General features: G+C 44.6%; 1 protein-coding gene across 2 annotated transcripts; it reads right to left on the bottom strand.

Moving 5' to 3' along the window:
• Window positions 1-4,957: 4,957 nt before the first annotated feature.
• LOC139264259 (interferon-induced protein with tetratricopeptide repeats 5-like) lies at window positions 4,958-25,797 on the bottom strand. 2 transcript variants are annotated; one of them, XM_070880430.1, is made up of 4 exons: window positions 25,666-25,797; window positions 15,446-15,622; window positions 11,676-11,800; window positions 4,958-7,129 (listed from the first exon to the last, which is right to left on the bottom strand). In XM_070880430.1, exons 3-4 carry the CDS (start codon window positions 11,678-11,680, stop codon window positions 5,677-5,679), a joined length of 1,458 nt encoding a protein of 485 aa, XP_070736531.1. In that variant the 5' UTR covers window positions 11,681-11,800; window positions 15,446-15,622; window positions 25,666-25,797; the 3' UTR covers window positions 4,958-5,676. The 2 variants fall into 2 exon arrangements, with proteins under 2 accessions (XP_070736531.1, XP_070736532.1); XM_070880431.1 differs by lacking the exon at window positions 25,666-25,797 and having other exon boundaries at window positions 11,676-11,812; window positions 15,446-15,485.
• Between the last annotated feature and the right edge of the window lie 225 nt (window positions 25,798-26,022).

The raw sequence follows: 26,022 nt of genomic DNA, 5'->3' as shown, positions 1-26,022 counted from the left end.
TCTTCTGCACCTTTCCAGTGCCTTATCAATATCACCCACCAATTGAGGACCAAAACTGGACACAGTATTCCAAGCGCAACCTGATGAAGGTCTTGTACAAAGACAAAACAGTACGCCTCGTCTTACACTCAATCGTCATATGGATACACCCCAACATCCTATTTGCTGCAGTTATCACTGCACGGCATTGCTCGTGTACCTTTAAGGATGTATGCACGAGAATGCCCAAATCTCTTTCTATCTCCACCATCTTTAATATCTTTCCCTGGAGAGTGTATGAATGTTGAGCATTTGCCCTGCCCACATGCATAACACTGCACTTATCTAAGGCAACATTTTCCAGTCTTGAGCCCAATCTTCCAACACATTAAGATCTGCCTGAATCAGACGAGCCTCTTCTACAGTTCTAGCAGTCACACAGATCTTGGTATCATCTGCAAGTATGTAAATTGTGTCGCCAACCGCTGAATCCAGATCATTCATAAAAATAGTAAAAAGCAACGGTCCCAACACCGATCCTTGCGGGACACCATTGGTGACCGGCCTCCAAACAAATCCAAATCCATCTATAACTATTATTTGCCTGCGTCCTGCCAGTCAGTTCTGAATTCAACTCAATATATTTCCACTAATACCAGAGGCTCCGAACTTATAGAGAAGCCTCTTATGCGGTACCTTGTCAAAAGCTTTTTGGAAATCTAAGTAGACAATGTCTACTGGGCTTCCCTCCTCCACCAACTTCGTAACTTTTTCAAAAATTACAATTAGATTTGTGAGACATGACCTCTTTTTTATGAAGCCATGTTGGGTGTTCCTAATATGTCCCTCTCTATCCAAGTATTGATATATTACATCACTTATGATTCTTTCACGCATCTTGCCTATACTAATGTTAAACTACCTGGACCACACTTCCTCCCACCCTGCATCCTGTAAGGACTCCATTTCATTCTCCCAGTTTCTCCGTCTCCATCGCATCTGCTCTGACGACGCCACCTTTCACACTAGTGCCTCTGACATGTCTTCCTTTTTCCTCAACAGAGGATTTCCCCCCACACCGTGGTTAACATGGCCCTCGACCGTGTCTGTTCCATTTCGCACACCTCTGATCTCACCCATTCCCCTCCCTCTCAGAACCATGACAGGGTTCCCTTGTCCTCATCTTTCACCTCACCAGCCTTCATGTTCAACAGATCATCCTCTGGCATTTCTGCCACCTCCAGCGTGATCCAACCACCAATCACATCTTCCCCTCCACTCCCGTCTCAGCATTCCGAAGTGACCGCTCCGCCCGCGGCCACTCTGGTCCATTCTGCAGTCAACCGCAGCACCCCCTCCCCTTCCCACGGTACCTTTCCGTGCAAGCAGAGGAGATGCAACGCCTGACCTTTTACCTCTTCCCTTCCCACTATCCAGGGTCCCAAATACTCCTTCCAGATGAAACAGCGATTTACTTATACTTCTTTCAATGTAGTATACTGTATTTGCTGCTCACAATGTGGTCTGCTCTACATTGGGGAGACCAAGCGTCGATTGGGTGAACACTTTGCGGAACACCTCCGTTCAGTCCGCAAGGGTGACCCTGAGCTTCTAAGCGCCTGTCACTTTAATTCCCCACTCCATTCCCACTCTGACCTCTCCGTGCTCGGTCTCCTACAATGTTCCAGTGAAGCTCAATGCAAGTTTGAGGAACAGCACCTCATCTTTCATAGAGTGCATAAGGGTTCCTTGACCAGTATGTAATGGAACCAGCCAATGGGCAGGCTCTCTTGGATCTGGTCCTGTGTAATGAGACAGGATTAATAAACAATCTCCTAGTAAAGGAACCACTTGGAATGAGTGATCATAGCATGGTTGAATTTCAAATTCTGATGGAGAGTGAGAAAGTTGGATCTCAAACCAGCGTACTAAGCTTAAATATAGGAGACGATGAAGTTATGAGGGCAGAGTTGGCTAAAGTGGACTGGGAAAATAGATTAAAGTGTAGGACGGTTGATCAACAATGGATTACATTTAAGGAGATATTTCACAACTATTAAGAAAAATATATTCCAGTGAGGAGAAAAGGGTGTAAAAGAAAAGATAGCCATCCATGACTAACTAATTAAATAAAGGATGGTATCCAATTAAAAACAAGGGCATGCATTTGTGTTCTGTGTTGCTGGAAATGTTGACCATTTTATTGATGTCAATGTTATAAATGTGTTGTGGGATGAGGTGGGGGTGGAGTGTAGTTTTGACAGTTATACTTATGATTTCACACAAATGGTCAGATTAAATGTTTTTTATTCAACATAACCTTGTTGCGCATTGTCTCAGATAGCTGCACTGTTACACACTGGTGATTCCTTAACATGAAAGGGTATAATTAAATTTAACTTGAATCAACTTAAACTTTAACTGGCACCTAGGTGATGTCCACCATTGATGTCTGAGCTGCACACACAGTAGTGTGTCAGCTTTGTAAATAATTGCAACATTCTGTCAGGCAAAGCACTCATTTATAAGCTGCTGACGTAAGAATCTTGCAGCTATTTTAGCCACCATAGGCCCTTTCCTGCGCTCTGGAGGGGGGCGTGAGCACAGTTGCATCGTCAGCCTGATTGTCTGGCCCGAGGTCAGCGTCCACCTCCTCTCCTGAGGTGGACCGTCAGTCCCTTTTGGCAATTCTTGTCCCCTCCTGATAGCCAAGTTGTGCAGCATGGAGCACACGATCATGAATTGAGCTGCCTGCTCAGGGTGGTATTGTAGCTCACCTCCTGAGTGGTCCAGGCATCTAAAGCGCTGCTTGAGCACACCAATGGTTTTCTCGACAATATTGCATGTGGCTCTGTGGCTCTAATTGTACCGCTTCTCGGCTTCTGTGTGGGTGTCATGCAGGGGGATCAACAGCCAGGTGGCGAGGCCATATCCTTTGTCACCAAGCATGCAGCATTGACCTTGTGGCTGACTGGTAAACATGTCAGATACAGAGCTCCCATTCAGGATGTGAGCATCATGGATGCTGCCTGGAAATTTGGCATTCACTGCCATAATTATCTGGTTGTGGTCGACAACGAATTGCGCCTTCAGGGAGTGAAATCCTTTTTGGTTCTGAAAAACCTCTATATCCTGAAAAGGTGCCCGCATGGCGATGTGTGTACAGTCTATTGCTCCCTACACCTTGGGGAATTTAGTAATTCGGTAGAATCCTAGAGCCCTCTCAGTCTGAGCCTCCGTGGTCATAGGGAAGCTGATAATGTCCATCCTGCATGCCTACAGCATTTCAGTGACCTGTCTAATGCAGCAATGTGTGGCTTGCTAAGATACAGCGCAAATGTCGACAGCGGAGGCCTGAAAGGAACCCGACGCGTAGAACGACAGTACCACGGTCACCTTGACCTTGAAGGACAGTGCGGTCCTGATGGTGCTGGAAGGCTGCAGATCTCCCCTGATGAGCAGACATATTTCACTGATAACCTCTTTGTGGAAGCGCAGCCACCAAGGCAGGTGTTCTCGGATAAGTTGAGGTAAGACCTCTTCTCCCTGTAAGTGTGGTGAGTGTATGATCTTGTCTTCCTCATCAGTCTGGCATTGGGCATATAATGCTGTCGAATATACCTTCTGCCATTTCTAGCCTGCAGCATCTGCGGTGTCATCAAGACAAGCTGAGAAATGGCTGACCCCATTCCAGTAACTATTAGTATAATACCGATTGTTCACAAGCAATAAGACACCTAAAGTAGATTCCAATCATCCACAGTATGATAAGATGTTTGTTTAGATGTTCATATAAATTAAAAGAACTCCAGAGTACATCCAAACTCCCCAGAAGTTGAAGCAGCCTTTTAAATGGAGCGACCTGTGATTTACAAAATGGGGTCCTTACCGCTGTGATTACTTCATGTCAGTTCAATTTTTTCACAGCAAATTTTTCAGCGAGCCAGATTTTGGCCAATATGTGTGCAAGGTGCTGAAAGTCACGCTCGCCGATATTGTGGGCATTATACCTCATTTCAGCATTAAAATGGACGTTAAGTGGGTGGTATGCATGCAAAAATAACGGAAAGTCTAGCCCTCAATCTTTAATTATATTCAAGATAGATGTAGCTAAATTTTTGGGAACAAAGCAAATTAAGGGATATGGGGATAGTGCGGGAAGGTGGAGTTGAGGTAGTAGATCAGCCATGATTTTGTTGAATGGCGGAGCAGGCTCGAAGGGCCAAATGGTCTACTACTGCTCCTATTTCTTTTGTTCTTATGTCTTCAGGGCTCTCCAATTTAGTCCCTCAGCTGTCTGTGTAACATCTCCAATGTCTTAAAAAATTAGTTTCCAACATTGCACAGAGCTGAAACAATACCTTCACAGAAGGGCTGAACCCTTCAGGGGCTGCTTTACCAATAAGTCTAAATATGATGTGAGGCGTCTGCAGCCTCTCCCAATGTTAGGTTCTCCCATTGTCCCATTCCTCTGGACCTTCCCAACCATTTCTTCCTAACCTTTCTCTAATAGCACTATGGCTACAGCTAGCAGTGCAAGGGCCATGTTTCACTCCACAATCAACAGCTGTGTTAAAGGCTGGTCTGAATGTTCCTTACAGAGCTGGTACAGTTCACCATCACAAAGTATGGACTATGAGTGACACTTACTGTCAGCATTAGCACAGATCAATAACACAAATATCATTTTAGTTACAGTTTCTTTTTATTGGTTATTTTAACAGTCTCTGATATTACAGCAAATTAATAATTCTGGTTGGAAAATCTATATCTGCAACTATTAAGCTTTATTAATTTTAGCCATTTAAATCTATTATTATATCCTTTAGCCATAAGTCACCCGATGGAAATTAACTGCTTCCATTGAAGGGGCTAGAAATCAGGGAGCTGCGGGCGGCTCGTTACAGGGAGAGAGAGAAAATAATCCTTCTTCACGCGTGATACCGGCCATCCTGTGTAAAGCAGAGAAATCGGTGGGGACTGTACTCACAAATATCGATGCATTTACAAACAAAAGGCCGCTTCGACTGAAAGTATTAACAGTGTATATTAAATAATATAAGTTGGATGAGTATCCTGCCAAACTTGTTCATAGATGAGAGAGCATCACAGCATCTTTCAAACACTGGGATAGAGCCTCTGCTAATTTGCCCTCGTTTTATCAGTACAATCCAGGTGAAATCTGCCGAACCAGCACAAAAGATCACGGGAACTCGAGCAAGATTTACATCAAGCGTAAATCAAGTATTCCGTGATCTTTAACGCTGGTTTAAAAATCTACAAAACTGGCCCCGCCCACAGATCGAAATAACGAGGATGGCGAGTTTCTGCCAATTGCGCCCGTTTGAGGAGGGTTTTCAAATTGAGCTCATTTTCTTAGGCCCCTGGGCACTAGTAGGCATGATTTAAAAGTTTTACAAATTATTATATTTAATTTACTTACAAACTGACTAGTGTACAACAATGAAACTAATAAATGGTTCTGTATATCTACCTTTAAGTCATTTTCAGTCATTTAAAATCAGGTTTCCCGCAGGTGAAAGGCTGGTTCATTAAAGATTTTATGTCTGTGAGTATGCAAATGCATTCTAGCGGAAACTTGAACTGTAACCTATGTAGCGTAATTTACAACTAAGTTCCCAATTGCGCCAAAGCAGAAACTCCACCCAATGTGTTTAGTTTTAGCTGGGTTAGTCATCATTGACTGATAGAAAGGCGTAATTTACAAAGAGCACTTAGATATTCTTCATTGCCACAATCAAACTCCAAGGCCTTTTCAAAGCATTCAATAGCTTTGCACTTCTTCCCATCCTGCTGGTGCAGTAACCCAAGAACACCAAAGGCCTTGCTGTTTCTGGGATTCCTGTCAATTTGTTTTGTTGCAATCTTTCTCAAGTTTTCATGACACAATTGCCAAGCTTTTGTGTCACGTTGAAATTTAAGTCCTTCCAGAAAATAGTTGATGGCATTTGATTCCGATCTTTTCTGGTGCAGTTCAAATAACCCAATCTGCAAATATACTGACTGCTTATCAGGATGATTATCTTCTAATTGCAGGAAATCGCTGTAGATCTTCTCTGCTTTGAGATATTCCCCATTTAATGAACAGATTTTTGCAAAATCTAATCGTGCAAAAATAAATGATGGCTTCTGCTCAAATGCCTTTTCAAAATGGTACTTGCATTGATTGATCAATTCAGCTTTCTGTTGAAAAGCAGGATTGCGAGGGTCTTTGCTGCCTGGATGTTTGATCAACTGATATACTTTGTTTCTGTAACACAGACCTACTTGGTGGTGTAAGAAGGAAGAGTGTGGGATAATTTTTAATGCTTTCTTCAACAGCTCCATAGCTTTTTCCACATCTCCTTCTTTTCTCAGAAATCTTGCTGCATAACGAGTTACATATGGAAGATCAGGGGACTTCTGCAATGCTTGTTCAACTAATTGCAGTGCTTTCTCCTTTTGTTTGGACTCTTGCAGTTTTAGAGCCAACAGCACCATGGCGACAGAGTCATCTGGATCAAGTTCCAGCACACGTCGCAACTGCTTCACTGATTGACTGGGTTCACCATTCTCTGAGATACCAGGACCTCCTTCCAGACGAAACAGAACAGTCGCATAGCCAACATTCCATTCAGTATCATCAGGATCTTCCTCCAGAGCTTTCTCAAAACATTCCTTTGCCTCTTCATAGTATTGAGCAGCAGAACTCAACAGTGACCAACCCTTCTCCCCGTATACTTCAGGTATCAGCGCTGTATACCGAGAGCCATCAGTCAATTGTTTACAGATCCTCTCCAGCTTGTCGAGGTAGGACTGGGCCTCTGTCAGTTGGCCCATGTGATAATATACCCAGGCATAGTTTCCATAGGTGATGATGCTTCTTCTTTTAAATTCATGTTCATGATTTTCCCTCAGAATTTTTTCAGCTTCATTTAAGTTTTGAATTGCCTCTTCACAGTTGCCTTGCAGACAGTTTACAAAAGCGAGGTGGTTGTAAGACATGGCCTGATATTTCACACCAGCCTGTATTAAATTGTGTAATCTATACTTCATGTCCTCCAAGTCAATACTGTCTTTCTGTGGGGCCCACGTGAATTGACATTGAAGCTCGCCGAGTTTCGCTTTCAAACAATCGTTCAGTGTGTTGCTGTAAGAGAACAAAATAATCAAAGCCCATCTTATAGAAACATAGAAATTAGGTGCAGGAGTAGGCCATTCGGCCCTTCGAGCCTGCACTGCCATTCAATGAGTTCATGGCTAAACATGCAACTTCAGTACCCCATCCCTGCTTTCTTGCCATACCCCTTGATCCCCCTAGTAGTAAGGACTACATCTAACTCCTTTTTGAATATATTTAGTGAATTGGCCTCAACAACTTTCTGTGGTAGAGAATTCCACAGGTTCACCACTCTCTGGGTGAAGAAGTTTCTCCTCATCTCGGTCCTAAATGGCTTACCGCTTATCCTTAGACTGTGACCCCTGTTCTGGACTTCCCCAACATTGGGAACATTCTTCCTGCATCTAACCTGTCGAAATCCGTCAGAATTTTAAACGTTTCTATGAGATCCCCTCTCATTTTTCTGAACTCCAGTGAATACAAGCCCAGTTGATGCAGTCTTTCTTGATATGTCAGTCCCGCCTTCCCGGGAATCAGTCTGGTGAACCTTCGCTGCACTCCCTCAATAGCAAGAATGTCCTTCCTCAAGTTAGGAGACCAAAACTGTACACAACACTCCAGGTCTGGCCTCACCAAGGCCCTGTACAACTGTAGTAACACCTCTCTGCCCCTGTACTCAAATCCCCTCGCTATGAAGGCCAACATGCCATTTGCTTTCTTAACCGCCTGATGTACCTGCATGCCAACCTTCAATGACTGATGTACCATGACACCCAGGTCTCATTGCACCTCCCCTTTTCCTAATCTGTCACCATTCAAATAATAGTCTGTCTCTCTGTTTTTACCACCAAAGTGGACAACCTCACATTTATCCACATTATACTTCATCTGCCATGCATTTGCCCACTCACCTAACCTATCCAAGTCACTCTGCTGCCTCATAGCATTCGCCTCGCGCTCACACTGCCATCCAACTTAGTGTCATCCACAAATTTGGAGATACTACATTTAATCCCCTCGTCTAAATCATTAATGTACAATGTAAACAGCTGGGGCACCAGCACAGAACCTTGCGGTACCCCATTAGTCACTGCCTGCCATTCTGAAAAGTACCCATTTACTCCTACTCTTTGCTTCCTGTCTGACAACCAGTTCTCAATCCATGTCCACACTACCCCCAATCCCATGTGCTTTAACTTTGCACATTAATCTCTTGTGTGGAACCTTGTCGAAAGCCTTCTGGAAGTCCAAATACACCACATCAAGTGGTTCTCCTTTGTCCACTCTACTGGAAACAACCTCAAAAAATTCCAGAAGATTTGTCAAGCATGATTTCCCTTTCACAAATCCATGCTGACTTGGACCTATCATGTCACCTCTTTCCAAATGCGCTGCTATGACATCCTTAATAATTGATTCCATCATTTTACCCACTACTGAGGTCAGGCTGACCAGTCTATAATTCCCTGTTTTCTCTCTCCCTCCTTTTTTAAAAAGTGGGGTTACATTGGCTACCCTCCACTCCATAGGAACTGATCCAGAATCTGTGGAATGTTGGAAAATGACTGTCAATGCATCCGCTATGTGTATCTAACTTACATTTATAGCTCATATATAATCAATGTAGCAATGCTGGTAAAGTCACAATAGCAGAACAGATGTGCAGGTCAGTGCACGTGGGCACAGAACACCTCCCTGCAGCCTGACTGCCTGGTTTCGCTCAGTTTGGGGGAAACCTCTAGAAATCCCGTAAGGGTCCTGGAGGCAACATAAAATGAACAATTGGCTCATGAGTGTCAGCAGAAATCCACGATTATCCCTTAATATGAACATAGGTCGGAACATAGGAACATGTTCCACCATTCACTTTATCATGGCTGATCTGTATCACAACTCCATCTACCCACCCTGGTTCTGTAACTCTTAATACCCTTGCCTAACAAAATTCTATCATCACAGTTTTGACATATTTAATTGGCCTAACCGCAACAACTTATTGGGGGAGAGAGTTCCAGATTTCCACTACCCTTTGTGTGAAGAAGTGTTGTCTGACATCACCCCTGACTGGCCGAGTTCTAACTTCAAGCTGATGCCCCCTTGTTCTGGTCTCCCCCATCAGAGGAAATTGTTTTACTCTACCTACCCAATCAAATGCTTCAATCATCTTAAACACCTTAATTAGGTCACCCCTTAATCTTCTATATCTGGGGGAATACAAGCCGAGTCTATGTGAGCTGTCCTCATGATATAACCATTTTAGCCCTGGTAAAATTCTAATGAATCTGCACTACACCCGCCGCAGGAGCAATATATCCTTTCTGAGGTGAGGTGCCCAGAACTCAATGCATTACTCCAGATGTAGTTTAACCAGAGCTTTATACAACATTAACATAACGCCTACCCTTTGTATTCCAGCCCCATTGAGATCAAGGCAAACAATCCATTCACCCCTTTCATTATTTACTGTACCTGTTCACTAGATTTAATGATTTCTGTACATGGTCCCCTAAATCTCTTTGCTCCTCCGCAGTTCCAGGCTTGTCACATTTGGAAAATATTCCGATATTTCTTGGCTCCAAAGTGGATGAGCACACATTTCCCCACACTGAACTCCATCTGCTAGTTTTTCGTAATCATTTCATTTATCAATGTGCCTTTGCAACTGTCTAATCCCATCTGTATTATTTACTGTGCCACATAACTTAGTGTAAGATTCAGCGAAAATATCGACAGCAAAAACTTAAAGTTCTGGACATTGCTTGGACACATTTTCTGTTACTGCAGAGAGCAGACAACATTAACTTGGGGCAGGTCCAAACCCTTCCCCTGAGTGCTCATAGACCCAGGGACAGATCCCAAACCCTTCCCGAGTGCTCTCAGATTCAGCGACAGATCCCAAACCCTTTCCCCGAGTGCTCACAGACCCAGGGACAGATCCCAAACCCTTCCCCCGAGCACTCACATGAAAGTTGACTGATTCTGTTTTCATAAACCAGCGGCACACTGACAATGATACATGTTTATTGTTATAAAACAGCACATCCTTTGAGTAACCATTAGCAACACACTTCGAGATTGCTGATTGTGTCTTTTATAAAATGCACAATCTATTTGTACAGTAGCAATGCATGCAACTAATAACCCTACACTGCCACCCTCTGGAACCTATTGCATGCACCAGTCCCAGCTCTCACAGAGAGGGAGGAAATACAGGGAGTGGAGAGAGACAGAGAGAGAGTAATTCCACCGTCACCAGTCTCCTGCTGTGAGAAATGTTCTATTTTCATTGCAGCAGTCACAGGGAGGCAGGTTTAGGAAGGAGTTTGCCCTGAGGCAGCTGCCTTGCTGTAAACATGTTTCAGCTATAAACAGATAGGTCCAGCTCCACTCATTTCAGTGGGTTTGAAATCAATGGCTTTGATATTAACCCCTCACACCTGGGAGAGGGTCACGGAGAAGTCAAACAGTCAAATACGTGAAACGTAGCCCTAACCCAACATGCATGGGATCTCGCAGTCGGCTGCAAGTAAATGCATCAGGCAGGTGATTGATGGGTTGTTTGTCAGTGCTGGAGGCATATAAACTTCCCCTGTGATGACAATAGCCAGAATCAGCGGGCACTCTGATTCACATCTTTGGCTGGCTTCCCACAGGGGCAGGCTGGCATCGACTGCACACACGTGGCAATCCGAGCACCCCACAGATTAACCAGGAGTATTTGTCAACCGCAAGGGATTCCATTACATCAATGTTTAGCAGGTATGTAACCACAAAAAAAGGTTCATGCAGGTCTGCGCCAGATTCCCTGGGAGGTGCTATCATGCTGCGGCAGCCCAGAATCCTCAACATGTTCAGACCTGGAACCAGCCTTAAGGGCGAGGTGACAAAGGATATCCCCCTCAAACCTGCCTGATGATACCTCTGAGGAGCGTTACATCAGGAGCCATTTGTCAACCTGATGTGTTATTGAGCAAGCCATTGCTATGCTCAAGTTGCGCTTCAGGTATCTGGACAGGTCTGGAGGCGCCCTTCAGTACTCACCAATGAGGGTCTCCAGCATAATCGTGGTGAGCTGCATTCTGCACAACACAGCACAGCAGCGAGAACTAAAGGTGAAGAGGAACAAGCCGCTCAGCACACCTCATCAGATGAGGATTCCAATGACATCCAGGGACGCCTGATTAAACCTGGGTGCAGTCTTTGTCCTCCTTCCTTCCATAACTCTGCCTGCACTCCTTCCAGCCCAATGTAGCTAACTGCAAACCTCCTCCTCCACTGCCTCTGTGAACTGGCCCTGTCAGTGGTCGAGGTGAAATCGCATCATGCAGGTCAGTGTCACGCCCGCTCACGTGCATTAGGGACACGAAAGCCGGAAGTAAAATGATAAAGAGGAATCCCCATTGAATAGGATATTTGCACACGTTCCACGATGTTGTGCTTTGGTCGCCCGCCATCGCCCCTCCCTCACCCGCACTCTGATCCCGTCTCTGCGTTAATATCGTGGTCAATGTCACTGTTATTTCCTTAAAATGTCAGTACATCTAATAATGTTGTGTAAAGCAAAGTGATTACTGACCTCATGATGGTGATCTGGATTTCACTTGTACTTCAGTCAGTAGATCAGCCGAAACACTGTGCAATGTTTGTCTTCCTGAATATTTTTATAGCCACTGGGATCACCTGATTTTGAGGAATTGGTTCCTGAAAGTGAAACTGGAAAGTGAAACTGACCAAGTCTGAGATTAGCCATCCAGTGGTTAGTTCCTCCCTTCCCCTCCCCCGCTCCGTGACCTCACCGGCTGTTGCTCAGTGGAACCTCTGGCTCGGTGATGTCACTTGATCACCGCAGCCGAGAGCAGCGACCACGTGGAGGTTTGGGGAGAGGGAGACTGAGGAATGGGGGCTCAGGGGGAGGGAGACTGGTGAATGGGGGCTCCGGGAGAGGGAGACTGAGGAATGGGGGCTCGGGGAGAGGGAGAGTGGGAAATGGGGGCTCAGGGAGAGGGAGAGTGGGGAATGGGGGCTCGGGCAGACGGAGACTGAGGAATGGAGGCTCGGGGAGAGGGAGAGGGAGAGTGGGGAATAGGGACTCGGGGAGAGTGAGAGTGGAGAATGGGGGCTCGAGGAGAGGGAGAGTGGGGAATGGGGGCTAGGGGGGAGACAGAGACTGAGGAATGGGGGAGAGGGAGACTGGGGAATGGGGGCTCGGGGAGACGGAGACTGAGGAATGGGGGAGTGAGAGAGTGGGAGACTGGGAATGGGGGAGAGGGAGACTGTGGAATGGGGGCTCGGGGAGACGGAGACTGAGGAATGGGGGCTCGGGGAGAGGGAGAGTGGGGAATGGGGGCTTGGGGAGAGGGAGACTAGGAATGGGGGAGAGGGAAACTGGGGAATGGGGGCTCGGGGAGAGGGAGACTGGGAATGGAGGAGAGGGAGACTGGGGAATGGGGGTTTGGGGAGAGGGAGAGTGGGGAATGGGGGCTCGGGGGGAGAGAGACTGGGAAATGGGGGAGAGGGAAACTGGGGAATGGGGGAGAGGGAGACTGGGGAATGGGGGAGAGGGGAGAGGGGAGAGGGGGAATGGGGGCTCAGAAAGAAAGGGAGTCCAGGTGAGGCCTCACCAAGGCCCTGTATAGCTGCAGTAAGACCTCCCTGCTCCTATACTCAAATCCCCTAGCTATGACGGCCAACATACCATTTGCCTTCTTCACCGCCTGCTGTACCTGCATGCCAACTTTCAATGGCTGATGTACCATGAAACCCAGGTCTCGTTGCACCTCCACTTTTCCTAATCTGCCGCCATTCAGATAAAATTCTGCCTTCGTGTTTTTCCCCCAAAGTGGATAACCTCACATTTATCCACATTATACTGCATCTGCCATGCATTTGCCCACTCACCTAACCTGTCCAAGTCAGCCTGCAGACTCTTAGCATCCTCCTCACAGCTCATACCACCACCCAGCTTAGTGTCATCTGCAAACTTAGAGATATTACACTCAATTCCTTCATCTAAATCATTGATGTGTATTGTAAAGAGCTGGGGTTCCAGCACTGAGCCCTGCGGCACCCCACAACAAGATTGCTAATTGGTCCTTTCTCATTACACATCACCCAGTCTAGGATGGCCAGCCCTCTAGTTGGCTCCTCGACATATTGGTCTTGAAAACCATCCCTCATACACTCCAGGAAATCCTCCTCCACCGTATTGCAACAGTTAGATTAGCCCAATCTATATGTAGATTAAAGTCACCCATGTAAACTGCTGTACCTTTATTGCACGCATGTCTAATTTCTTGTTTGATGCTGTCCCCAACCACACTACTACTGTTTGGTGGTCTGTACACAACTCCCACTAGCGTTTTCTGCCCTTTGGTATTCAGCAGCTCCACCCATACAGATTCCACATCATCCAAGCTAATGTCCTTCCTTTCTATTGTGTTAATTTGCTCTTTAATCAGCAACGCTACCCCACTTACTTTTCCTTTCTGTCTATCCTTCTTGAATGTTGAATACCCCTGGATGTTGAGTTCCCAGCCTTGGTTACCCTGGAGCCATGTCTCCATGATGCCAATTATATCATATTCATTAATTGCTGCCTGAGCAGTTAATTCATCCATTTTATTACGAATACTCCTCGCATTGAGGCACAGAGCCTTCAGACTTGTCTTTTTAACACACTTTGCCCCTTTAGAATTTTGCTGTAATGTGGCCCTTTTTGATTTTTGCCTTGGGTTTCTCTGCACTTCACTTTTACTTTTCTTCTTTCTATCTTTTGCTTCTGCCCCTATTCTACTTCCCTCTGTCTCCCTGCATAGGTTCCCATCCCTCATTTATTGAGACCGAGCACATGGAGCGGTTTAGAAATGTTGGTACTGAGCTGAGTTTAGGACAATGTGACCTGTGAGAAGTGCCCCAAACACTCAGCTCACTGCCCTTTGCGCAATCTCTCGGTTTGGTTCCGGTTGGTCTGTGCCGACCGGGTTTGACATGTGAAGACCAAGTACAGATCAGCTCAGACTGAGGTTCGCAGTTCAGAATTGTCACCTTCACACAGAACCGGAGTCCAAACCAGATTCCAAGGAGATAGAGAGAGAGATCGGGCCTGTTATAAGTGGCATCAACTGGAGAGACTGACCTCACCTGGTGCAGTGCAGGGGGGTTCTGGCGATGGTTTCAGGGTGAGTATCAGTGAGTTAAAGTATTACTGCTAGTTACACGTAGGATATTGAGACATGATACCTATTACTATTAGATGCATATAAACTATCAATGAGTTTATGGGCTAGAACCTCCACTTTTGTGCTTATCGCCCAAAAATGGGCATTATTTCCGGCGTGGGCGTTAAAAAAGGGTTTTCAGATCAACGGCTCATCGCCCTTTCTCAAAACACCTAGTTTACAGTTTTGAAAATGGGCACTACCGCGAGCGATATCAAATGGGCAGTAGCGTTAAAGTTTTTTGACCTACTGCCGTAAAGTGTGGCCGCCCTTAACAACAGCATGGCAACGCACGATTCCCGCGATTCAGGAGGTCAAGGGTCATGATGACATGTGCAGAAGAGGAGACAGAGTGAGAGGGAGCTCAGAGGCACTGTAAGTGTGTATGGCTGTAGTGTTGGACAGTCTAATGGGACTCAAGGTAGACAAGTCCCCTGGTCCTGATGAAATGCATCCCAGGGTATGAAAAGAGATGGCGGAAGTTATAGCAGATGCATTCGTTATAATCTACCAAATAATGGTAGAGAAGCTACAGGCTCTATCATTATCACTATTATCACTATCACTGTTGTTATAAATGCCCTTTATACTAAAGAAAATATAAAATATAAATTATAAATATACATATAAATATAAATATAAATGTGAGTGGATCTATCAGTAAACGACCCTTAAATAACTCACAAATGATAAGCCCCTTGTGTAAGCTGCCTCCTCACTTCCTCCAATGTTCAAAATGGCGTCCGTAGTGTTGAGTTCTGTGAGGAAGGCCAGTTAATAGCAGCTTTTCTCCAGTGATATTTTCAGTGAGCGATAAGCCGGGCGATGTGTGGGCGATGTGCTGAAAGTTGCGCTGGGCGATGCAGGCGATCACCTCAACGATGTGACAGGAAAGTTGGGCCAGCAATTTTCCGGCGCTGTTCTGGCCCAACTTTCCACTTTTTAATCAAAATGGGCGATAGCCTGCCATTTTGGGCGATATATGGGCACTAGCTCAGCGATCTGAAGTGGAAGGTCGAGCCCATAAGTCCATGCTTCTGGCAAACTGATATTATCAAACAAAATGCACACACAAGACAGTTAAAAAAAATTCAGCTACATCTTTTACTCAGAGTAATTTTATACATACCTTTGCCATTTGAGATGCAGTATTATTTTTTGCTCCAAGATAAACCATGGCCAACGCACTGGAGATGCTGAATGGAGAAAAAAAGATGTTGCCAGCTTGATTTTTTTCAACCAGCTTTCTGAATAGGTCAAGGGTGAAATGGCAATTTGCTTTGCTCAGGTCCTCCATTGGTTAAAACTGCAGGAAAAATGAATATAAAACAAATATCCAAAATGATTTTGGTACAATAAGGTTCTCAAGAAAGTTAATGAATTACCAGGGTTTGCAACTGAACAGAGAAATTGGCTTATGAAGAATCGCAAACTGAGTGTTGGTCTGCAGTGAAACATTTACAATCTTCTCTGTAGAATTGGTCTCAAGTTATTTAATCTCTACATGTCTAAGATTCAAATATTATTGTTTCTCATTAACCAACGTGCTGAAACAACCTCGGTTGATTGATGAACATCAGTGAAACAAAGACTTCGGTCTCAAGGCATCTCTAGCAAAACCAAGATATGTACAATATTTGGAAAAATTATAAAACAAAGGGAAATGGTAAGGCCTCAGCACAGCTCCCTGGAGAAAGTTGTCTGATATATATTGCATCACGAAAACTGTCTATTTCCATCTCTGTAACACCGCCTGACTGCCCCTCTGCCTAAGCCCACCTGCTGCTGAAACCTTCATTCATTCCTTTGTTACTTCTACACTTGACTATTCGAACACACTCCTGGCCGGCCTCCCTCGTTCTACCCTTCGTAAACTTGGAGTCTCCAAAACTCTGCTGCTCACGTCTTAACTCACACCAAGTTCTGTTCACCCATCACATTGGCTCCCAGTTAAGCAACACCTTGATTTTAAAATTCTCATCCTTCTTTTCAAATCCCCCCATGACCTCACCCCTCCCTATTTCTAAATTTCTTCAGCCTTACTGCCCTCCAATATATCTGCGCTCCTCCAATTCTGCCCTATTGAGCAGCCCGATTTTAATTGCTCCTCCATTGGCAGCCGTGCCTTCAGCTGCTAAGGCCCTAAGCTCCGGAATTCCTTCCTTCAACTTCTCTTTCCTCCTTTAAGACGCTTCTTAAAACCTGCCTCTTTAACCAATCTTTTGGTCATCTGCCATATTTTATTGTGGCTCGGTGTCAAATGTATCTGTTTTGTCTTGTAACACTGCTGTGAAGCACCTTTCGATGTTTTACTATGTTAAAGGCTCTATATAAATAAAAGTTATTAATAATAATTGGCAGCCTTTTGCTACTCATTGCTCTTCCACGCTGCAACACTCACACATATGGATCGATATAGCCGAGATAGCAATTGACAAAGCTCATCCAGTCAGGAAGATTAGTGCAGCCCCTGGAACAGAAGCCCTAGGAGCCATTCAGCCCCTCAAGCCTGATTAATTATTTGATTAGATCATGGCTGAATTTGTGACACCGAGTTTGTTGGGTTTAACTTCTGCAGGTAGCTTATGACTCTAGGTCATCGAACAGATTGCTGAACTTACACAACCATACAGGCCTCATCCTTAACAGATTCTGTTTCATTGTCTAAAAACATCTTGACAGTCAGCCACCTTCCATTATCCATGTCTCTATCCTCATTTAATCTGAAATACTGTCTTGCACAGCTGGTAAATTAAGCCATTTAAAATGTTTAAGGGCTAGACTTTCCTAGAGAGCCCCTCAACACCCGACTGCCCGGCCAGAAAAAACACTAATGTTTGGTAAGTAATGCTGGTGAAAATTTTCACTTTTAAGTTAAAACTAATTGAAACTAATCACCCGGCGAGAAAATGGGTCTTGCACCATTATTCTCATCGGTTTTCTCGGCGGTTAAGGGGAAACTAAGTAAAACGGGCGTTTGTCTGGTGTGCTCCAGATATGTCATCTTGAGGCTAGGGGCTAGAATTTCCATTATTTTTGCATGCATACCGCCCACTTAACATCAATTTTAACGCTGGAATGAGGTGCAATACCCATATATCGCCCACTTAGCCACAAAATGGAAACTGATTCCCATTTCTCGGTCACTTATCGCCGAGTGTTATTTTCCGCATGTGCGTACCGCTGAAAAAAATAATACGGGGCGCAATCATCAGAATGGGCGATCCCAACGCACAGAATATCACCCAGCATTACTTTCGGCACGTAATTAACACCGAGATTTAATAATACTGACCGCCCACTGTTTTTTGTCATAAAGACCACATTTGCCAAAACTAACTGTCTGCATCTCGTACACATTTCACCGATAATATCGCTCACCGAAAAAAATGCTGGTCAAAAGTTGAACTAACCGGAACTACTCACAGCGGTATGGACGCCATGTTCTAAATCGCAGGTCGCATCATTTAAAAGGCTGCTCTGCTTCAACCTTGGGGGAGTTCAGATTTACTCTGGAGGTGATTGGAGGTGTTGTGAACATCTGAACAAACATCTTTTCATACTGTGGATGATTGGAATTTACTAGATGTCTTAGTAGGGGCATTATTCTTTGTGAACAATCGGTGGAAAACACATAGCTGTTGGAATGGTGCCTGCCATTTCTCACTCTCTCTTGATGACGACTCACATGCTGCAGACGCGAGATGGCAGAAGGTACACTCGGCAGCATCATGTGGCCAATGCAAGACGTGACAGACTGATGAGGAGGATCAGACGTTACACCCCCCGCAAGTACAGGGTGAAGCAGTCTTACCTCAACTTGTGCAACACTACCTGCCTTAGGAGACTGTGCTTCCACAAAGTGGTTATCAGTGAGATATGCCAGCTCATAAGGGAGATGGTGGCATCATAGCTGCAAGACTCTGATGTCAGGAGCTCATAAATGAGCGCTTTGCTTGAAATAACGTTGGTGGTATTTACAAAGCTGAAACACTGCTGGGTGTGCAGGTCATACATCCATGGTGTGCATTACCTTGGTGACAGTTAAAGTTTAAGTTGATTGAAGTTAAGTGTAATTATACCCTTTCATATTAAGGAATCACCAGTGTGTCTACAGTGCAGCTAGCTGAGCCAATGCGCAACAAGGTTATGTTAAATAAAAAACATTTACTCTGACCATTTGTCTGAAATGATAAGTATATCTGTAAAAACCAGCCCACCCCACCCCCGCCCCAGCCCACAACAAATTTGTCACATTTACATCATTACAATGGTCCCCATTTCCCACAATATAGAACACAAATGCAAACCAACAAGGTAGTCCCCTCGCCCCTTGCACCGATCCTCCCCCCAAAATAGCAGCAGCAACCTAAAAATATGCCCCAGACAACACCTGCGGCCATGCACCTCACTTTCCTTCCCCCCCACCCCGCCCCTGCTGCTTCTCTCCCCACCTCTATCCCTTCCCCTCCTGCCTCCAAGCTGCCTGGCCGAGGAGCTCCTCAGATGCTGCTTCATTGGGGCGAGGGGGATGACGGCCGAACCGCTGCTTCGACAGATACATGAGAGGATGGTCCCAAGGTGGGAATGTGCTCCTAGCTAGAAGCAAGATGTTGCTCCTGGCTCTCATGGCAATGGGGGTGCAGCATCTTGGGGTGCAGTGCCGCGCTCTAGGATCACTGGGAGCCCTCTGCCACCAGCGTTCCTGGTTAACAGCTCCAGGGCCTCCTCCATCCCTTCCATGTTATGTATTATTTGTTGGACAAAAACTCAGTGCCAGCTATGTTCTTGGTACTTAGTTGGCTTTTTGCTGCTGGTGAATCTCCCTTGTGGCTCCCACAACAGCTAAACAAGCACACACCACACCCACTCACCGTTTCAGTCCCTCTCTGCTCCCTCTCTCTCTGTCTCCTCTTCTGCGTATGTAAGGATGACCCCTGACCTCCTGAATCACGGGAAATGAGCGTTGCCATGCCGTTGCTAAGGACGGTGACACTTTACAGCAGAAGGTCAGAGAAATTTAACGCTAACGCCCATTTCAGATCGCTCGCGATAACGTCCAATTTTTAAAATGGAGACTAAGGGCTTTGAAAATGGGCGACAAGCGGCGACCTGAAAACCCATTTTTACGACCCATGCCAGAAATAACACTCATTTTTGGTCGATCTGCACAAAAGTGTAAAATCTAGCCCTCGGGGTTCTAAAGGCTACGTGCAGAAGTGTGCATCACTTTCTTAGACTAACTGTCTTCACCCATGTTGCATCATTTTATCCTGCATTTTATCCTACCCATAATGCTTGCAGCAGCCATTTTGCCTTGCGTTCATAGAACAAACTACAAAGGCAAATATATATTCCTCAACATACACTGATAGTTTAAATGAGCTTTCCATCACTACTTTCAAATATTTGTCCTTGTGCACAAACTATTATAGGGATAGATGTATTGACAGATCACAAGATAGATCACAGATCCGGATGAGAAGACCATTTGACCCACATTAGTTCATCCATCCACAGGTGCTCTACAATCCTCCCATTTCATTATAGAATTCTTTCTTAAATGCAACCTGGGTTTTCACCTGTACGACTCCATCTGGAAATCTAAACCAAGTGTTGCTCACTATGTTAAAAAGAACGTCCTGATATCAGTCCTAAAGTTATCTTTTACGAGTTGGAACCTTTGTCTCCTTGTTTTACTCCCACATTTACCTTTTCCACAACATTTACTATTTCTTTTGACTCTGTAATATTACCTCTCAGACTCCTCCTTTCCAGACTGGTCTTTTTTCATATCTCAGACCACAGCAACCAAGGATCAGTCTCATTGATCTTCTCTCTGCTGCCTCCAGCACTAGAAGCTCTCAATTGTATCTTGGTGACCAGAATTGAACATAATACTTGAAATGTGATCTAACCAGAGCAGTTATGGTTTGATCATTGACTTCCTCTGATTTATATTCAACTGTTTTGGTGATGTAGTTCTACATTCTAGTAGCTCTGTTGATTACTTATATATGTTTAGTATTGAGTCTACCAAGATATCTCGGTCTCTTTTTACATCAGTCTTAGCTATTTCAGTGCCATTCATGAGGTACCAGTGTTGCATAGAATTTTACAGCACAGAAACAGGACATTCAGACCAACTGGTCTATGCTCCACATGAGTCTCATCCTACCCTACTTCATCTCACCCCGTCAATATATCCTTCTATTTGTTTATATATGCTAGTGCTGTTGGGGAGGAGTTAAACTAATGTGGCAGGGGGATGGGAACCAATGCAGGGAGACAGAGGGAAACAAAAAGGAGACAAAAGCAAAAGACAGAAAGGAGATGAGTAAAAGTGGAGGGCAGAGAAACCCAAGGCAAAAAACAAAAAGGGCCACTGAATGTAAAGGGGCTGCAGGAGGGGTCAAAACTAAAAATCATGGATTAAAAACTAGTATTAAAACACTCTACCTAAACGCACGCAGCATTCGAAATAAAGTAAATGAGTTGACGGCACAAATCATTACAAATGGGTATGATTTGGTGGCCATTACAGAAACGTGGTTGCAGGGTGGCCAAGACTGGGACAGGGGTATCTGACGATTCGGAAAGATAGACAAGAAGGGAAAGGAGGTGGGGTAGCTCTGTTAATAAAGGATGATATCAGGGCAGTTGTGAGAGACGATATTGGCTCTAATGAACACAATGTTGAATCATTGTGGGTGGAGATTAGAGATAGTAAGGGGGAAAAGTCACTGGTGGGCTTGGTTTATAGGCCCCCAAATAATAACTTCACGGTGGGGCGGGCAATAATCAAGGAAATAATGGAGGCATGTGAAAAAGAAACGGCAGTAATTATGGGGGATTTTAACCTACATATCGATTGGTCAAATCAAATCGCACGGGGTAGCCTGGAGGAGGAATTCATAGAATGCATACGGGATTGTTTCTTAGAACAGTATGTTACAGAACCTACAAGGGAGCAAGCTATCTTAGATCTGGTCCTGTTTAATGAGACAGGAATAATAAACGATCTCCTAGTAAAAGATCCTCTCGGAATGAGTGATCACAGTGTGGTTGAATTAGTAACACAGATTGAGGGTGAGGAAGTAGTGTCTCAAATGAGCATACTATGCTTAAACAAAGGGGACTACAGTGGGATGAGGGCAGAGTTGGCTAAAGTAGACTGGAAACACAGACTAAACGGTGGCACAATTGAGGAACAGTGGAGGACTTTTAAGGAGCTCTTTCATAGTGCTCAACAAAAATATATTCCAATGAAAAAGAAGGGCGGTAAGAGAAGGGATAACCAGCCGTGGATAACCAGGGAAATTAAGGAGAGCATCAAATTAAAAACCAATGCGTATAAGGTGGCCAAGGTTAGTGGGAAAATAGAAGATTGGGAAAACTTTAAACGACAACAAAGAATGACTAAGAAAGCAATAAAGAAAGGAAAGATAGATTACGAAGGTAAACTTGCGCAAAACATAAAAACGGATAGTAAAAGCTTTTACAGATATATAAAACGGAAAAGAGTGACTAAAGTAAATGTTGGTCCCTTAGAAGATGAGAAGGGGGATTTAATAATGGGAAATGTGGAAATGGCTGAGACCCCAAACAATTATTTTGCTTCGGTCTTCACAGTGGAAGACACAGAAACCATGCCAGAAATTGCTGGTCACAGGAATGTGGGAAGGGAGGACCTGGAGACAATCACTACCACTAGGGGGGGTAGTGCTGGACAGGCTAATGGGACTCAAGGTAGACAAGTCCCCTGGTCCTGATGAAATGCAGCCCAGGGTATGAAAAGAGATGGCGGAAGTTATAGCAGATGCATTCGTTATAATCTACCAAAATTCTCTGGACTCTGGGGAGGTACCAGCGGATTGGAAAGCAGCTAATGTAACGCATCTGTTTAAAAAAGGGGGCAGACAAAAGGCAGGTAACTATAGGCCGGTTAGTTTAACATCTGTAGTGGGGAAAATGCTTGAAACTATCATTAAGGAAGAAATAGTGGGACATCTAGATAGGAATAGTGCAATCAAGCAGACGCAGCATGGATTCATGAAGGGGAAATCATGTTTAACTAATTTACTGGAATTCTTTGAGGATATAACGAGCATGGTGGATAGAGGTGTACCGATGGATGTGGTGTATTTAGATTTTCAAAAGGCATTCGATAAGGTGCCACACAAAAGGTTACTGCAGAAGATAAAGGTACGCGGGGTCAGTGGAAATGTATTAGCATGGATAGAGAATTGGCTGGCGAACAGAAAGCAGAGAGTCGGGATAAATGGGTCCTTTTCGGGTTGGAAATCGGTGGTTAGTGGTGTGCCACAGGGATCGGTGCTGGGACCACAATTGTTTACAATATACATAGATGACCTGGAAGAGGGGACAGAGTGTAGTGTAACAAAATTTGCAGATGACACAAAGATTAGTGGGAAAGCGGGTTGTGTAGAGGACACAGAGAGGCTGCAAAGAGATTTAGATAGGTTAAGCGAATGGGCTAAGGTTTGGCAGATGGAATACAATGTCGGAAAGTGTGAGGTCATCCACCTTGGGAAAAAAAACAAAAAAAGGGAATACTATTTGAATGAGCAGAAATTACAACATGCTGCGGTGCAGAGGGACCTGGGGGTCCTTGTGCGTGAATCCCAAAAAGTTAGTTTGCAGGTGCAGCAGGTAATCAGGAAGGCGAATGGAATGTTGGCCTTCATTGCGAGAGGGATGGAATACAAAAGCAGGGAGGTCCTTCTGCAACTGTATAGGGTATTGGTGAGGCCGCATCTGGAGTACTGCGTGCAGTTTTGGTCACCTTACTTAAGGAAGGATATAGTGGCTTTGGAGGGGGTACAGAGACGATTCACTAGGTTGATTCCGGAGATGAGGGGGTTACCTTCTGATGATAGATTGAGTAGACTGGGTCTTTACTCGTTGGGAGTTCAGAAGGATGAGGGGTGATCTTATAGAAACATTTAAAATAATGAAAGGGATAGACAAGATAGAGGCAGAGAGGTTGTTTCCACTGGTCGGGGAGACTAGAACTAGGGGGCACAGCCTCAAAATACCGAGTTGAGAAGGAATTTCTTCTCCCAGAGGGTTGTGAATCTGTGGAATTCTCTGCCCAAGGAAGCAGTTGAGGCTAGCTCATTGAATGTATTCAAGTCACAGATAGATAGATTTTTAACCAATAAGGGAATTAAGGGTTATGGGGAGCGGGCGGGTAAGTGGAGCTGAGTCCACGGCCAGATCAGCCATGATCTTTTTGAATGGCGGAGCAGGCTCGAGGGGCTCGATGGCCTACTCCTGTTCCTAATTCTTATGTTCTTATGTTCTTATTTATCTTACATTTAATTATCAAGCTTCCCCTTGAATGCTATTCACCTCAACCACTCCCTGTGGTAGCATGTTCCACATTCTCACCACACTCTGAATAAACAAGTTACGCCTGAATTCCTTATTAGTGACTATTTTATAATTATGTCTGTTAGTTTTATACTCCCCGCAAGTGGAAACATCTTCAGTACATTTACCATATAAAACTGCTTCATAATTTGAAAGACTTCTGTCAGGTCACCCCTCAGTTTCCTATTTTCTAGACAAAGGAGCCCCAGTCTTTCCAGATAGTTGTGCACACTCAGTTCTGGTATCATTCTTGTAAATCTTTTTCCCACCGTCTCCACTGTTTTTCTATACTTAAAAAAATATATGTGGATACGAGAACTGTGCAAAACACATCAAGTTTGGTTTAACCCAGGTTCTATATACATTTAACATGACTTCTCTGCTTTTGAATTATATTCCAGCTGTTTCGACTCATCAACCTGTTTATTATCCATTTCTAGGATTTATAATGAATTCCCACAGCATTGAGTTTGATTTACAAACTTTACATGAGGGACTTTATGAGGTGCCTTTTGGAAGTCTAAGTACAGCATAGCATAATACTTTACAGAGTGCAATTGAGATGGTTCATCCTCAAAGAGGACAAATAGGTTTTTTGAGGTGGGATCGTCCCCTTCTGAATCCGGAGCCTACTGTTCTCTCGGATAATGTGAGACAGATGCTCCAGATATTGATTCCTGCTGATTTGATTCCAGTATTTTACACTGAATAAAGATTGTAGTTGCCTGTGTCCGTTTTATCCCCTTTTCTGAACATGGACACCACACTGACCTGCTTTCAATCTACTGGTGTCTCCCCAGTGTCCAGCAAATCACTTATAATGGTGGCCGGTGCCTCATATCTCCTCCTCAGGCTCTTTCAGCACTTTGGGGATATACCATAGACCCCAGTGAGTTATTCATTGGGAGCCTTTTCAGCTTGTCTAGGACTTCATCTCATTCATATCAAAGAGTCGTTAGTGTTACTTTGCTTCACTCTGGAGTGCGCATGTTTCTCAGACCCTCCCATGGGAATACTTGCAGGAAGTAATCACACAATATTGACAATCCTCCGTTATGGTTCTGCTTACATGTTTTATACCTCTTCCCTGACTGTCCTCTTACTGTTTATTTGTTAATCAATGTTGGGACAGGTTTGTTCAGCCTGAGCTTTAGGATCAGTGTGTCTTGATCCTGCACTTTCAGCATTACACCTTTAAAGGTATTCCAGTTGTCCTCCACTGAAATGTTGTTGAACATTCTCCACCATTCCATAGGCAGTAATTTTCCCCTTATTTCATTGAATTGATCCTTCGTAAAGTTATACACCAAGCTGCTGGTCTTGGATATATCTCACTCCTAGTTCATGTCAAACTTTACCCACTATAGGTGATGGCCCCCAGGTGTGCTATAACTGGTCTGGATCCTGTGCGAATACCAATTCAAGGCTCGCACATTTACCAACTCTGAATGGAAAGAACTCAGGTATTTCTATTTGGTTGATTGACGTCTTCCATTAAATTAACCTTCCTGTTCTTGCATATCTTCCCTATTTCTTAATCGAGCAATCTGACCTTTTTACGTTCGTCTGGGTTTCCGTATTATACCCTCGTGTTGGCTCGGATACAACGCTTGAGAGCTCCACCCAGAGTGGATCATTCTGTAGTTTTCCCCCAGCCACAGGATTGACTTTAGTTACTGTCCAGGTATCTCTGACATATTGGTCTATCCCATAGCGGAAATGAACAGCCCGATCACAACTCCGAAAGCGGAACCGTGTGTATTTCACTCTCCTCGGTAGCGCTTGTTCACAGTACAGTACAAGAGAGAAAGGACAGATTACACATGGGGGGAGTGGACGGTGTTTATCCGCTGCACTAAAAGGGAATTGATCATGAAGTTAGCGAAGGTTTGCAGCGCTGACACGGAAATGTAGTGTCACTAAAACCCCTGGCAGAGATATAAAGACACTTACCTTATGCGCTGCTATCGTTCAGCATCCAACACTTCCTCTCACTGTCTTCACTTTGCTCTGTGCGTCACCTGTGTGGCGCCTTTTAATCCTGAGCAGCCGCCCCTCCACCCCCGGATTGACAGGACTGCTCTGTTATCCATCAGAGCGGAGGCGGTCCTCTTACTGGGAACACAAGGCGTTTCCTCTTTTTTTAAAGTTGATGCGGAATTAAAACTTGCAGAGCTTGTGAGAAGTGTACATGCAAAATTAGAAAACTACCAAAAGCTGGCACAGCCCCAAACCTGTAACCCCCTGAATCCAGCCTGTGACAGGTGGTTACACTCAGTGTGTAGGAGGGTAGGAGTAGACCACGAGAAC

The sequence above is a fragment of the Pristiophorus japonicus genome, chromosome 5, assembly GCF_044704955.1.
Source record: "Pristiophorus japonicus isolate sPriJap1 chromosome 5, sPriJap1.hap1, whole genome shotgun sequence".
In the NCBI taxonomy this organism is placed as follows: domain Eukaryota; kingdom Metazoa; phylum Chordata; class Chondrichthyes; family Pristiophoridae; genus Pristiophorus; species Pristiophorus japonicus.
The sequence above is the reverse complement of the archived record's forward strand: the minus strand, read 5'-3'. Positions and strand labels throughout refer to the sequence as shown.